The sequence below is a fragment of the Biomphalaria glabrata genome, chromosome 4 (genome assembly GCF_947242115.1).
Source record: "Biomphalaria glabrata chromosome 4, xgBioGlab47.1, whole genome shotgun sequence".
Taxonomy (NCBI): Eukaryota; Metazoa; Mollusca; class Gastropoda; family Planorbidae; genus Biomphalaria; species Biomphalaria glabrata.
This window is the reverse complement of record NC_074714.1, coordinates 43,707,486-43,723,242: the sequence shown is the minus strand read 5'-3', so window position 1 is coordinate 43,723,242 and position 15,757 is coordinate 43,707,486. Positions and strand designations below refer to the sequence as shown.

Genomic DNA, 15,757 nt, shown 5'->3' with positions numbered 1-15,757 from the left:
ATTAAACTTTAAAACAAACAAACAGATACACGAGGCAATGTGATGTACAGTGTGCGATAATTGACATTAATTAGCAGCTGAGACAGAAGAACGCAATCAGAAGGATGACGAGGAGGCAGAGCGGCGAAAGCTGATTCAATGAACCTGTATAAGAAACATGGGTAACACACTTCTTATATGCAAATAATTAAAAGCTAATAAGAGCATAATAAATGATGTAAAAAATTAGCAAATCAGTTTATGAAAGCTGTAATAAGCAGTGCAACTTTGGCTTTTAAAACTATGTTCGATGATATTCCATGACTTGGAATAATAGAGACTTTGCCATCTTTTTTTATTCCACTAGTGTATATCATGGCCGTAGCGTGGGGGGGGGATGGGGTCTTCGGGTTCAACTCCCTGCCCCGAAAAAAATCCTGGCAACGCCCATGCTGTATATGCATACTCATCACAAGCAATCATTCATCACTGATGCCTTGGCTTTAAAGTTTCAGTAAGACAATCATTATAGTATGACACAAAGGTATCAGAAAAAAACAACTATATGTATAGTCTATATTCTATACGCATCTTTGAGAACATTCTTAGTGATAGTTCCACCTAGAGATGTGTAGCCAGGAGCCTTACAGTGCGCACTTGCGTAAAACTCATATACAAAATCAATATACAAAGCAGGGGCGTAGCTAGGAATTTTCCTATCATTTGGGGGCCCGAGGAGCTTGACCTCTTAGTGGGCCCCTGCATTTTGCGTTATATTTATATTTTAATGTAAAAAACCCTCATATGGGGGCCCCTTTCAAGAGGGGGATTTTCAAATTGTCTCCCCCCCTCCTCCCCACACCCTAGCTACCCCACTGATACAAAGATGATGTGTTACCAACTCAGGCATGCGCCCCTGAAACTGACCACTAAAGCTGACAAACATTGAGTGCATGAATAGGAGGACTATAAAATCAAAAGTGCCAGCACGAAGTTGTCAACCGAAAGTTCTACAGTTAATTATTACGGTTTTTTAATGGTCGAAAGGAGAACTATTTATTTTGAGCGACAACCAGTGGCATAAGCAACTTCTTTTAATAATATTATAATGGGTTTCCTCCATTTTTAGTGCAACACTATCACAAGTAGTCATTAATTTGGTGATAGTCAGCAGACTCTTCAGTGGGTTAGCATGACAATCAAAAACTATTAAGCTTGGATGGACTACCGTAAAAGACTTCACCTAACCTTTAGGGTGGATGACCGCAGGCCAAAGGCGATCTTCTTTTTTTTTTTTTTGGTTGCTTAAAGAAAGTCGGGGCGTAAAAGAGTTACCTTTCCCCTCCCTCCTAACAGACAAAGATCAATTCAGTTCCAATGTCCGAAAAGCTCGAGGAAAACATTTCAGACCCCCCCCCCCCCAAAACCAAAAAAAAAAAAAAGCCTTCTGAAGACAAAGCAGACAACGAAATAAATTAGACCTCGGGACAGCAACGGCTTTGTCTGCACGAGAAGCGGAAAAATTAGCAGGTCGCAACTGGGTCTGCGTGTCCATTTGAAATACTTGCACTATTCCTTAATCTTCGAAATCCAAGACATTGCCTTAAAAGTCTACAAGTGATTAAACGATGACGTATCGTATCTCCCTCTCCCCCCCCCCCTCCCAGCTTTAATAAAAAAAAATGGTAATTATTTATCCCGTTTAATGAACTGACTTAATTCATTTGTGTCAACTCTTGACTTCTAAAGAGTGCATCGACTATTAGCCATATTTTACTTTAACTTCTAATAACATGGAGAAATGGTTTAAAAAAATATGTTTCACATTCAAAGTATTTGTATTTGCATGTCACTTACTTGTGGATGGAGCTGATGTTGTGGCGGCTGAAAACAAACATAATTTGAATGTGACTAAAAACAGCCAAATCTTTCCCCGCCTCTCTCTCTCTCTCCCTCTCTCTCTCTCTCTCTCTCTCTCACTTCCTCTCTCTCTCTCTCTCCCTCTCCCTCTCACTTCCTCTTTCTCTCTTTCCCTCTTGCTCTCCCTCTCACTTCCTCTCTCTCTCTCTCCCTCTCCCTCTCACTTCCTCTTTCTCTCTCTCCCTCTCTCTCTCTTTCTCCCTTTCACTTCCTCTTTCTCTCTCTCTTTCTCTTTCTCTCTCTCCCTCTCTCTCTCTCAACCCTTCCCTCTCACTTCCTCTTTCTTACTCTGTGACCCGTCACTATGTTTCTTTCATTGTCTCTTTAAGTAGCCATGCACACATCTACCTAGCTACTTATCTATAAATCTATCTATCTGCCTTTCTAATCTATTTATCTAATCTATATATATGTAAGTAATGTATGTCTGATGACCCCAAACTCACCCTATGGTCGGAGATTGGTATGTGAAGAACCATAACAGAAATCATCTTTCAGAAAAAAAAAAAACACTTTAATTCTTCAACTTAGAATCACGATTATATTAAAAGCACAGTACAAATACATAATACAATTTAATTTCACTATTAGGTTAACAAAAGTAGACTCAACAAACGTATCTAAAAACTGAATGCTCCGATGCTTTTTACAAATCTCAAATCTACTCACTATGTCTGTCTGTCTGACTGTCTGGTAAAATGTGTGTACACGTTATTTTTCAAACATCCATTCTTGGATCAAGCTGAAACTTTGCACAATTATTCATTGACATAGACAAGACATGAAACAATTAAAAAAAAAGTAACCAATTAGTCCATCAATTACTGGTAATTCAAGGAAAAGTAATACTTCAATATTCACAGATATGGCTAAATTTGTTGGGTTTGATTTTCATTAACTAATTTTTTTCTCTATCTCTTCTTCAAGCAATCTCCAAACGAGTTAATACCTTAAACAATTATTTATTGCACATAACAAAACCTAAATCCATTAAAAAAAAACTCAATTAGTAATTAATTATTGGTAATTAATTATTTTTATTCATATCAACAAAGGGAAATAGCTTTGGTTTAGAAGCCAAGCACTTTGCCACTCAGCCACCGCGCTTCGTATGTTTAGGTAGAGTTGTCTTTCATTTCGACTTAAGGTTGTTCTTTATCCATGAATCTATTTATCCGATAGGTATGTCTCCAATCACTTGTCTATTTCTAATCAGTACTATCCACTCTATCCGATAGGTATGTCTCCAATCACTTGTCTATTTCTAATCAGTACTATCCACTCTATCCGATAGGTATGTCTCCAATCACTTGTCTATTTCTAATCAGTACTATCCACTCTATCCGATAGGTATGTCTCCAATCACTTGTCTATTTCTAATCAGTACTATCCACTCTATCCGATAGGTATGTCTCCAATCACTTGTCTATTTCTACTCAGTACTATCCACTCTATCCGATAGGTATGTCTCCAATCACTTGTCTATTTCTAATCAGTACTATCCACTCTATCCGATAGGTATGTCTCCAATCACTTGTCTATTTCTACTCAGTACTATCCACTCTATCCGATAGGTATGTCTCCAATCACTTGTCTATTTCTACTCAGTACTATCCACTCTATCCGATAGGTATGTCTCCAATCACTTGTCTATTTCTACTCAGTACTATCCACTCTATCCGATAGGTATGTCTCCAATCACTTGTCTATTTCTAATCAATACTATCCACTCTATCCGATAGGTATGTATCCAATCACTTGTCTATTTCTAATCAGTACTATCCACTCTATCCGATAGGTATGTCTCCAATCACTTGTCTATTTCTACTCAGTACTATCCACTCTATCCGATAGGTATGTCTCCAATCACTTGTCTATTTCTACTCAGTACTATCCACTCTATCCGATAGGTATGTCTCCAATCACTTGTCTATTTCTACTCAGTACTATCCACTCTATCCGATAGGTATGTCTCCAATCACTTGTCTATTTCTAATCAATACTATCCACTCTATCCGATAGGTATGTATCCAATCACTTGTCTATTTCTAATCAGTACTATCCACTCTATCCGATAGGTATGTCTCCAATCACTTGTCTATTTCTAATCAGTACTATCCACTCTATCCGATAGGTATGTCTCCAATCACTTGTCTATTTCTAATCAGTACTATCCACTCTATCCGATAGGTATGTCTCCAATCACTTGTCTATTTCTAATCAGTACTATCCACTCTATCCGATAGGTATGTCTCCAATCACTTGTCTATTTCTAATCAGTACTATCCACTCTATCCGATAGGTATGTCTCCAATCACTTGTCTATTTCTAATCAGTACTATCCACTCTATCCGATAGGTATGTCTCCAATCACTTGTCTATTTCTACTCAGTACTATCCACTCTATCCGATAGGTATGTCTCCAATCACTTGTCTATTTCTATTCAGTACTGTCCACTCTATCCGATAGGTATGTATCCAATCACTTGTCTATTTCTACTCAGTACTATCCACTCTATCCGATAGGTATGTATCCATTCACTTGTCTATTTCTACTCAGTACTATCCACTCTGTATTGCGAATGTAATCAAAATCTTACCTGCTAATTTTGCTGTTGTGGTTTCTCTGGTTGTTGTGGTCGTTTTGATTGTTGTAGTTGTTGTTGCTGTCGTGGAGACTGTTGTTGTGCCTTCTGTTTTATTTGAAATTGAGACATATAAGAGAAATGTAAGAGAAATGTTAGAGAAATGTAAGAGAAATGATTTTTTTATTCTACAAAAGAAAACAAAACTACAGAGAACAACAACAACTAAGGACTCTCTACTTTTCTGTCTTACTCTTCCTCCTCTAGTCAATCAGTTTCTACTATTAGCTTAAACTTTCGTCCGTAGTGGAACATGGAAGGTGGGTGAAAGTTGGTAAGCAGACACATTCAGAATTTGAAGTTAAAAAAATAGAATCATTTATTGTATCTAAAATTTAGTATACAGAATTTGGCTGGATTGCTAAGTTGATCGTTGCTCTGATAACGCGAATGTCATGAGTTCGATCCCCATAGTGGCCATTTATTCACTTTACATGTTAATCGAAAATAAATATGAGCGCTTTAGTTTACTATAAGAGGAGGATATGTGGATATTTTTTATAAATTTTTTTTTGTATAGTGCTTGTTTGTTTGTTTGTTTGTATAGTGCTTGTTTGTTTGTATAGTGCTTGTTTGTTTGTTTGTTTGTATAGTGCTTGTTTGTTTGTTTGTTTGTATAGTGCTTGTTTGTTTGTTTGTATTGCTTGTTTGTTTGTATTGTTTGTTTGTTTGTATTGCTTGTTCTTACTTCCCCTCACGATTTCAAGTTTCAGTTTTTGTTTTTTTCTACTCTCTTCTTCTATTAGTGTTTATACTGACACTACCCTTGTATATCTTTCTTTTTCTCTTTTCTTCTATTTCTCTCGCTCTCTATCTCCCTTTCTATAGATACATCTCACTATAGTAGTGACTATGTCTGTGTTCTTACCACAATTAGCGAACTGTATGATAGTTTTTGCACTGCTAAGAGTACTTTGTTTCCTGTCCGTAGAGTCTCCACAGTTTGAGCTGTTAACACACTGAGACAAGCTTTCGTACGCACTGAAATATAGGTCAGATAGGTAAAGAAGGGAAATGAGTTTGGTTCGTTAGTGTACATGAAGCTATAATGAAAATACTTTTAGGCATTCAGCCCGAGTGATGTATCTTTAAAGTGACCATTGGATAGACATTTAATACTAATTTGGTTAAATGAAGAGTGCATATTTAATTACTTCACAGAACTAGGTATAAAAATGGAAAATTGGGGGGGGGGGGGGCAAGTGCACTCCTCTTAGTCAGCACCCTCTTCTCCAAATCGCACAACCGATATTAGGAAGTTTGGTGGCCGAGCTGTCATACAGTCGGCTTTCAAACCAAGTTGTCCTCAGTCGAGTAACGATGAAGATTTTGAGCTTCGGAAATATTTTTTTTATTTTATAAACTTTGCAACCACTTCAGAAGGGTACCCGATTTTAATTAGGAAAAGAAGATGTGCTGACCAGATGGCAACTTTCTGAACAGTTGGCCACAAGCAAAGTTAATTCTAACATCAACACCATAAGAAAAACATTTTAAGGTGCATTTGTTTAACTTAAGATCCTTTCTTTTGTTTTGTCCTTTATCTAAAGGAGGAGTTTAGAGAAGCCTAAGTCTTGCATATATGAACTTATAAATAATACATACTTGCACACCAGGGCAGCATCGTTTGTGTTTTCTGTGTATAAAGTTTGAAATTGTTGAAAGCACTGATCCAGTGTTGGTGTGGCGCAGGCTGGATTGAAATTACAAACAAACGTATTTTAATTAATACAAAAGAAAAAAGATATACCAAAGCAAACCTTAATAATAATTATTATTATAATAATTATAATTTAATATAATTTTATATAGCACTGTTAACAAAGATAATGTAGTGTATAAGTGATAGGAGAATATAGTAGATATTAAAATGTGAGTTTGGTGATGAGCTAGTATAAATAAGTTTTGAAGAGCTATATCTTTGTGTTCTTCTGAAATGTAGTGAAGCATGAAATTGGTCTAAGCCCTAAGTATCCCACCCTATGGTCGGAGATAAGTATGTGAAGAACCAGAACAGAAATCATCTTTAAGAAAAAAAAAACACTTTAATTCTTCAACTTAGAATTACGATAATACTGAAAACACACTACAAATACATAATATAATTTAATTTCACTATTAGGTTAACAAAAGTAGAATCAACAAACTTATTTAAAAACTGAATGCTCCGCTGCTTTTTACAAATCGTATATCAGCTCACTATGTCTGTCTGTCTGTCCGTCTGGTAAAAAGTTTGTACACGTTATTTCTCCAACACCCATTCTCGGATCAAGTTGAAACTTCTCACAATTATTCATTAACATAGACAAGACATGAAACAATTGTTAAAAAGTTACCAATAAGTCCATCAATTACTGGTAACGCATTATTTTGTTTAATAGTAACAAGGGAAAGTAATACTTCAGTATTCACAGATATGGCTACATTTGTTGGGTTTGGTCCACTTCAATATTTGTTAACACTAGTTCTCCCTCATGCATTCTCCAATCGAGTTAATACTTTAAACAGTTATTTATTGTACCTAACAAAACACGAATCAATAAACAAAAAATACTCAATTAATTAAATTAATTATTGGTAATTAATTTTTTTGTTTGATATCAAATAAGGGAAATAGCTTGTACATGATTGGTAGATATAGTTTTAAGGACGGAGTTCTTCCTCTTTAGATAAGCTTTGTTGTTTTTAAAGGAAGAATTTGTATATTTGGCTTGTCCATTCCCTTCTTAAAATACCCTTACTCATCTTAATTTCGACAAACACTGAGAACTAGATGGAAATCTCTTGTTAGTACTATGGAGATTCCTAATTCTATTGTAAGCTGTATGAGCAAGTTATAATGTTTGCTGAACATCTTCTGTTTCCAAATAATGAGACGTGAGTATATTACAGTAAAATTATCATCTTGAAATTAATTTATTGTAAACAGCTTATTTCTTCATGATTTCAAACAAACAGATTTTGACGCGTACAAAAAGAGAGAGAGAGAGAGAGAGAGAGAGACGGAAAGAGACAGAGAGAGACAGAGAGAGTGAGAGAGAGAGAGACGGAAAGAGACAGAGTGAGAGAGAGACGGAAAGAGACAGAGAGAGTGAGAGAGAGAGAGACGTAAAGAGACAGAGAGAGTGAGAGAGAGAGACGGAAAGAGACAGAGAGAGTGAGAGAGAGAGAGAGACGGAAAGAGACAGAGAGAGTGAGAGAGAGAGAGAGACGGAAAGAGACAGAGAGAGTGAGAGAGAGACGGAAAGAGACAGAGAGATTGAGAGAGAGAGAGAGACGGAAAGAGACAGAGAGAGACAGAGAGAGACAGAGAGAGTGAGAGAGAGAGAGACGGAAAGAGACAGAGAGAGTGAGAGAGACAGAGACAGAAAGAGACAGAGAGAGTGAGAGAGAGAGACGGAAAGAGACAGAGAGAGACAGAGAGAGTGAGAGAGAGAGAGAGACAGAAAGAGACAGAGAGAGTGAGAGAGAGAGAGATGGAAAGAGACAGAGAGAGTGAGAGAGAGAGAGACGGAAAGAGACAGAGAGAGTGAGAGAGAGAGAGAGACGGAAAGAGACAGTGAGAGTGAGAGAGAGAGACGGAAAGAGACAGAGAGAGTGAGAGAGAGAGAGAGGGACGGAAAGAGACAGAGAGTGAGAGAGAGAGACGGAAAGAGACAGAGAGAGTGAGAGACAGAGAGAGAGACGGAAAGAGACAGAGAGAGTGAGAGAGAGAGAGAGACGGAAAGAGACAGAGAGAGTGAGAGAGAGAGAGAGAGACGGAAAGAGACAGAGAGAGTGAGAGAGAGAGAGATGGAAAGAGACAGAGAGAGTGAGAGAGAGAGACGGAAAGAGACAGAGAGAGTGAGAGAGAGAGAGACAGAGAGAGACAGATAGAGAGTGAGAGAGAGAGAAAGAGAGAGACGGAAAGAGACAGAGAGAGACAGAGAGTGAGAGAGAGAGAGAGAGACAGAAAGAGACAGAGAGAGTGAGAGAGAGATGGAAAGAGACAGAGAGAGTGAGAGAGAGAGACGGAAAGAGACAGAGAGAGTGAGAGAGAGAGAGAGACGGAAAGAGACAGTGAGAGTGAGAGAGAGACGGGAAGAGACAGAGAGAGTGAGAGAGAGAGAGAGGGACGGAAAGAGACAGAGAGTGTGAGAGAGAGAGAGAGAGAGAAGGAAAGAGACAGAGAGAGTGAGAGACAGAGAGAGAGACGGAAAGAGAGAGTGAGAGAGAGAGAGAGACGGAAAGAGACAGAGAGAGACAGAGAGAGTGAGAGACTGAGAGAGAGACGGAAAGAGACAGAGAGACAGAGAGAGACAGATAGAGACAGAGAGAGTGAGAGAGAGAGACGGAAAGAGACAGAAAGACAGAGAGAGACAGAGAGAGTGAGAGAGAGAGAGAAAGAGAGAGACAGAGACAGAAAGAGAGAGAGACAGACACAGAGAGAGACAGAGAGAGTGAGAGAGAAAGAGAGACAGAGAGAGAGAGAGACAGACAGAGAGAGACAGAGAAAGAGACATAGAGAGAGACAGAGAGAGACAGAGAGAGTGAGAGAGAAAGACAGAGAGAAAGGCAGAGAGAGAGACAGACAGACAAAGACACATAGAGAGAGACAGAGAGAGACAGACAGAGACAGACAGAGAGAGATAGAGAGAGATACAGAGAGAGACAGAGAAAGACAGAGAGAGTGAGAGAAACACAGAGAGAGACAGACAGAGAGATAGAGAGAGACAGAGACAGAGAGACAGAGAGAAAGAAACAGAGACAGAGAGAAAGAGAGAGAGACAGAGAGACCGAGAGAGAGACAGAGAGACAGACATAAAGAGAGAGACAGAAAGAGATAGACAGAGAGAAACAGAGAGAGAGAGACAGAGAGAAAGAGAGAGAGAGAAAAAGAGAGAGAGAGAGAGACAGAGACATAGACAGAGACAGAGAGACACAGAGACAGAGAGACAGAGAGAAAGAGAGAGAGATAAATCTATTGGGCAGATGATTTCAGCGTAATTTGATTTTGGAAACAGAACAACGTGATTGACGAGGTTGTCATTTGGCCAGTACAACGACAAACTATTTTTACATTTCCCTAACTAAGTTCAGGTACCCAGAGGCGATGTAAAATCCCAGTCTTTACCAGGATTCGAACCCTGACCAAGCGCTTTACCACTCAACCACCTCGCTAGGTAAGTCTATGTAGCGTTGTTTTTTTTTTAATTTTGACTTTAGTTTGTTCTTTCTCCATGAATCTATCCACTCTATCCGATAGGTATGTCTCCAATCACTTGTCTATTTCTAATCAGTACTATCCACTCTATCCGATAGGTATGTCTCCAATCACTTGTCTATTTCTAATCAGTACTATCCACTCTATCCGATAGGTATGTCTCCAATCACTTGTCTATTTCTAATCAGTACTATCCACTCTATCCGATAGGTATGTCTCCAATCACTTGTCTATTTCTAATCAGTACTATCCACTCTATCCGATAGGTATGTCTCCAATCACTTGTCTATTTCTAATCAGTACTATCCACTCTATCCGATAGGTATGTCTCCAATCACTTGTCTATTTCTAATCAGTACTATCCACTCTATCCGATAGGTATGTCTCCAATCACTTGTCTATTTCTAATCAGTACTATCCACTCTATCCGATAGGTATGTCTCCAATCACTTGTCTATTTCTAATCAGTACTATCCACTCTATCCGATAGGTATGTCTCCAATCACTTGTCTATTTCTAATCAGTACTATCCACTCTATCCGATAGGTATGTCTCCAATCACTTGTCTATTTCTACTCAGTACTATCCACTCTGTCCGACAGGTATGTCTCCAATCACTTGTCTATTTCTACTCAGTACTATCCACTCTATCCGATAGGTATGTCTCCAATCACTTGTCTATTTCTAATCAGTACTATCCACTCTATCCGATAGGTATGTCTCCAATCACTTGTCTATTTCTAATCAGTACTATCCACTCTATCCGATAGGTATGTCTCCAATCACTTGTCTATTTCTAATCAGTACTATCCACTCTATCCGATAGGTATGTCTCCAATCACTTGTCTATTTCTACTCAGTACTATCCACTCTATCCGATAGGTATGTCTCCAATCACTTGTCTATTTCTAATCAGTACTATCCACTCTATCCGATAGGTATGTCTCCAATCACTTGTCTATTTCTACTCAGTACTGTCCACTTTGTATTGTTAATGTAATCCAACTCTTACCTACTAATTTTGCTGTTGTAGTTTCTCTGGTTGTTGTGGTCGTTTTGATTGTTGTAGTTGTTGTTGCGGTCGTCGAGACTGTTGTTGTGCCTTCTGTTTTATTTGAAATTGAGACATATAAAAGAAATGTTAGAGAAATGTAGAGAAATGTAAGAGACATGTAAGAGAAATGTTAGAGAAATGTTAGAGAATTGTAAGAGACATGTTAGTGAAATGCAAGAGAAATGTAAGAGAAATGTAAGAGGAATGATAGAGACATGTAAGAGAAATGTAAGAGGAATGATAGAGACATGTAAGAGAAATGTAAGAGAAACTTAAGGGAGATGTAAGAGAAATGTAAGAGAAATGATTTTTTTATTCTACAAAAGAAAACAAAACTACTGAGAACAACAACATCTAAGGACTCTCTACTTTTCTGTCTTACTCTTCCTCCTCTAGTCAATCAGTTTCTACTATTAGCTTAAACTTTCGTCTGTAGTGGAACATGGACGGTGGGTGAAAGTTGGTAAGAAGACACGTTTCGAATTTCAAATTTAAAAAAAAAATGAAATCATTTATTGTATTTAAAATTTAGTATACAGAACTTGGCTGAATTACTAAGTTGATCGTTGCTCTATAACGCGAATGTCGAGTTCTCTCTCTTGTTTGTATAGTGCTTGTTCTTACTTACCCTTACGATTTCAAGTTTCATTTTTTGTGTTTGTTTTTTCGTTCTTCTATTAAAGGGAAACTCCGATAGTTTTTCAAATTTTAGTTATTGACATATTTAAATTCTGCGTAAAAAGTTGTAATAGTAAACATTATATCATTTTTTATTTAAATGCTCGGAAAATTTTATATTTAATAAATTAGACAGAAAATTCTCCACGCCCCCCAAAAAACGGGGTTCTGCGAGATGTTTTGAGTTTTTAAAAACGTGACGTCACAAGGGTGCTGGCTAAATATAGATCTAGACCTATATAACCGATAAACTCTCTAGTCTAGATCTAGACCATAGACATATATATATAGACTGGACGATAAAGTAAAAATTATTATGGGAAACATTTGGGAAAAGATAAGTTTGTATGAGTTATACAGCAGTTATGAGCAGTGTAAAATTAAAAGTGTTTATAGTTTGTTTAATTTTCAGCCATAACCTATATACCCCTAGAATTCTAGATTTTATATACGCCATGTTTTTTTACTTTTAAATTTACATAATTAAAATAATTATAAATAGTTTTAAATAGTAGATTTAGATCTAGTCTATATAAATACTATAGTAAAAAAAATACTACTTACTACTAGTACTATACTACTATACTATAAACTGTAATTGTAATCTGTATAGTCTAGTCTATAGTTGGTATATAAATAGTCTAGGACTAGATTGTCACTAAATCTATAATCTATACTTATACTAGATCTAGTCTATAGCCTGCATGCTTAGATGTTAGACTGACTAGTTTAATAGTTAGTAGTAAAAAGTATGAAAAGTATTAGACCTAGTTATTAGAAATATTAGTCATATTTATTAGATTTAGATCTATTTCATCTATCAATATTAAATTAGCGACAGTCACAGTGACAGTGATACTGAATTATTCTGACTTACTGAAACTGAAAGTTACTGTGTATATATAATATTCATTTTTTTTTCAACCTTTAGAATTTATCCCTTGGCCTATCGTACTACGAACATTAGAGCACGTTCTGCTCATTTTCTTTGACTTTTTTGACTAAAAACTAATTATAACAATTTGAATTGATAAGACGACCGCCATTAATAAAGAAGCCATGTCAACAAACATAGATCCACATCACAAACCTATATATATTTGCCTATGTCAATGATTATGAAACAAAGGCAAAATATTAGGAATATGGCAGTTTTGTACTTTTCAAAACTAAAGATCATAATTATATATTGGCTGAAATGTTAGTCTAAGAATTTATAGCTCTATTGCCGCCATTTTTTTTCACATAGATAGAGTACATAAAACATATTTGACTTCCCCCAAATAAAAATAACTTCCTACTTCCAGTCTATATTTATTTATGTCTATGATCTAGACCTATCGGATCGCAATTATTGTTACGCTTAAGCTAGATCTAGTCTCCACGTTGATTTATAATCGGTCATTGTTTATAAATAATATTCTAGATATAAACCTCTATTTCTACTTGAAGAAAATTAAATATTGTTCTTCAGCTTGTTGCAGTAGTTCCAATCACAAAGATACAATCAGCAAGTATGCTGATACAGAAATTAGTGTCTCTTTTCATTTGTTTCCAAGAGATGAAGTTTTAAAGGGAAAATTTATTAGCCTGAAGAGCAAATATTTTACAAAGGCATTAGCTAATTCCTGTTTATGCTCAAACCATTTTGAGAGAAGCTGTTTCAGCAACTTCATTGCTGTGGAAATGGGATTTGAAAAAAATTGAAGTTAATTCCAGGTGCAGTACCAACAATACATTGGATTTCCAGGCCAAAGAATTCAATAAATGATACTACTGAGACATTTTAAACAACTGAAGTTCATAAATATAAATGAATCAGATTTGTGAGCTAGAAATTTACTACGAATACTAGATCTACTATTAAATTTCTTATTTAATAAGTAGATCTATCGTCTACGAAACTCAATTTCAACTTTTTAACTTTTGACCTTGGGAGTGTGTCTCGCCGGCTGAGCCAGCGTCAAGCTCTCTCATCACTTTTTCCATGTCAACCATTGTTAGGTCAAAACGGCACAAAAAAATCATAATTTTCTAACTGTCAAACATACAGTTATAATTTATACACCATTAGAAATTTCTTTTAAAGTATTTTAATGATGTACTAACGAAAATTTTTTTTATCAAAGATAATTTTTTTTTCGCCTCCCTATCTATAGGATTTGAGTGCACCGTCGTGACGTCACACAGAAATTCAGTGAAAATCTGACTGTTTTGGATGCGCAGAAAAATTAAGTCAAAAAAAGATCAATTACTAAGTTATTCTTGCAAATTAAAAAAAAAAGAATAATATATTCATTATCTATAAATCAAAACACATATTATATCAAAAATTGTCAAAACCATCGGAGTTTCCCTTTACTGTTTAGACTAGTTTGACCTTAACTGACGATACCCTTGTGTATCTGTCTTTTTCTCTTTTCTGCTTTTTCTCTCGCTCCTTCTCTCTCCATTTCTCTCGCTCCTTATCTCTCTTTCTATGGGATTATCTCACTATAGTAGTGACTATGTCTGTATTCTTACCACAATTAGCGAACTGTATGATAGTTTTTGCACTGCTAAGAGTACTTTGTTTCCTGTCCGTAGAGTCTCCACAGTTTGAGCTGTTAACACACTGAGACAAGCTTTCGTACGCACTGAAATATAGGTCAGATAGGTAAAGAAGGGAAATGAGTTTGGTTCGTTTATGTACATGAAGCTATAATGAAAATACTTTTAGGCATTCAGCCCGAGTGATGTATCTTTAAAGTGACCATTGGATAGACATTTAATACTAATTTGGTTAAATGAAGAGTGCATATTTAATTACTTCACAGAACTAGGTATAAAAATGGAAAATTGGGGGGGGGGGGGCAAGTGCACTCCTCTTAGTCAGCACCCTCTTCTCCAAATCGCACAACCGATATTAGGAAGTTTGGTGGCCGAGCTGTCATACAGTCGGCTTTCAAACCAAGTTGTCCTCAGTCGAGTAACGATGAAGATTTTGAGCTTCGGAAATATTTTTTTTACTTTATAAAATTTCCAACCACTTCAAAAGGGTACCCGATTTTAATTAGGAAAAGAAGATGTGCTGACCAGATGGCAACTTTCTGAACAGTTGGCCACAAGCAAAGTTAATTCTAACATCAACACCATAAGGAAAACATTTTAAGGTGCATTTGTTTAACTTAAGATCCTTTCTTTTGTTTTGTCTTTATCTAAAGGAGGAGTTTAGAGAAGCCTAAGTCTTGCATATATGAACTTATAAATAATACATACCTGCACAACAGGGCAGCATCATTTTCGTTTTTTGTGTATGAAGTTTGAAATTGTAGAAAGCACTGATCCAGTGTTGGTGTGGCGCAGGCTTGATTGAAATTACAAACAAACATATTTTAATTTATACAAAAGAAGAAGTATACCAAAGCAATCCTTAATAAAAATTATTATTATAATAATTATAATTTAATATAATTTTATATAGCACTGTTAACAAAGATAATGTAGTGTATAAGTGATAGGAGAATATAGTAGATATTAAAATGTGAGTTGGGTGATTAGCTAGTATAAATAAGTTTTGAAGAGCTATATCTTTGTGTTCTTCTGAAATGTAGTGAAGCATGAAATTGGTGTAAGCCCATAGGGCAGGAAACGCCAATCGTTTGGCCTATGTACAGAAAAATCCCTCGAACCGTAGCCGTTAAGTACAACAACGCAGCACTAGAAGCACAAGTAGAAGCATTGCTCCATACAGAGTAGAGCTTCAATAGAACAATAGACAATGAAACGAAGAAAAGGGGAGAGAATAAAAAAAAAAGAAATCAATACACATTGGTTTGCGAAAAATAATACAATAATGTCTTTTATCTTATAGATTACAGACGTTCCTTCAATATAGACGATATAAAAAAAGATATCGATAGTACTGATTTGCAAAAGATAATAAAATAATATCTTCTATCAAACGTTCATCTTATAGATTACAGACGTTCCTTCAAAAGAGAAGATAATTATATCGTGCGCGTTAATGTTAATTTAGAGATGTTAGCTCCGCTAAGTCATTGTTTTTTCTGGCTGATTCAGGCAACCCGTTCCATACCTTAGAGTAACTAGTTAGTAAGACACGTAGAGATTAGATTTTTTGGGTATTCCTTAGTGACGTGACAGTAGATTACAAACTTAGAACCGAAGTAGGTTGGAGACAGACTCACAGACAAGAAGAGATCTCTTGTAGTGACGCTAAGCACGTGTAGCTGAAGACGTGGACTGTGCCCCTCTTTCTGTAATAAAGTTTTGTGT

At 36.4% G+C, this 15,757-nt stretch overlaps 1 protein-coding gene across 6 annotated transcripts in view; it reads right to left on the bottom strand.

Annotated features, from left to right (window-relative positions):
* LOC106054104 (mucin-5AC-like) overlaps positions 1–15,757 on the bottom strand; it is a 77,385-nt gene that overhangs the window by 48,900 nt on the left and 12,728 nt on the right. For 3 of the 6 annotated variants that reach the window (XM_056027137.1, XM_056027139.1, XM_056027142.1), the window contains exons 6-12: positions 14,738–14,825; positions 14,003–14,115; positions 10,760–10,852; positions 6,150–6,237; positions 5,413–5,525; positions 4,500–4,592; positions 1,837–1,863 (exon numbers count right to left, since the gene is read on the bottom strand). In XM_056027137.1, coding sequence (XP_055883112.1) covers positions 1,837–1,863; positions 4,500–4,592; positions 5,413–5,525; positions 6,150–6,237; positions 10,760–10,852; positions 14,003–14,115; positions 14,738–14,825 — 615 coding nt within the window. The remainder of the gene's footprint in view (positions 1–1,836; positions 1,864–4,499; positions 4,593–5,412; positions 5,526–6,149; positions 6,238–10,759; positions 10,853–14,002; positions 14,116–14,737; positions 14,826–15,757) is intronic. The other 3 variants (XM_056027138.1, XM_056027140.1, XM_056027141.1) reach the window with 3 other exon arrangements.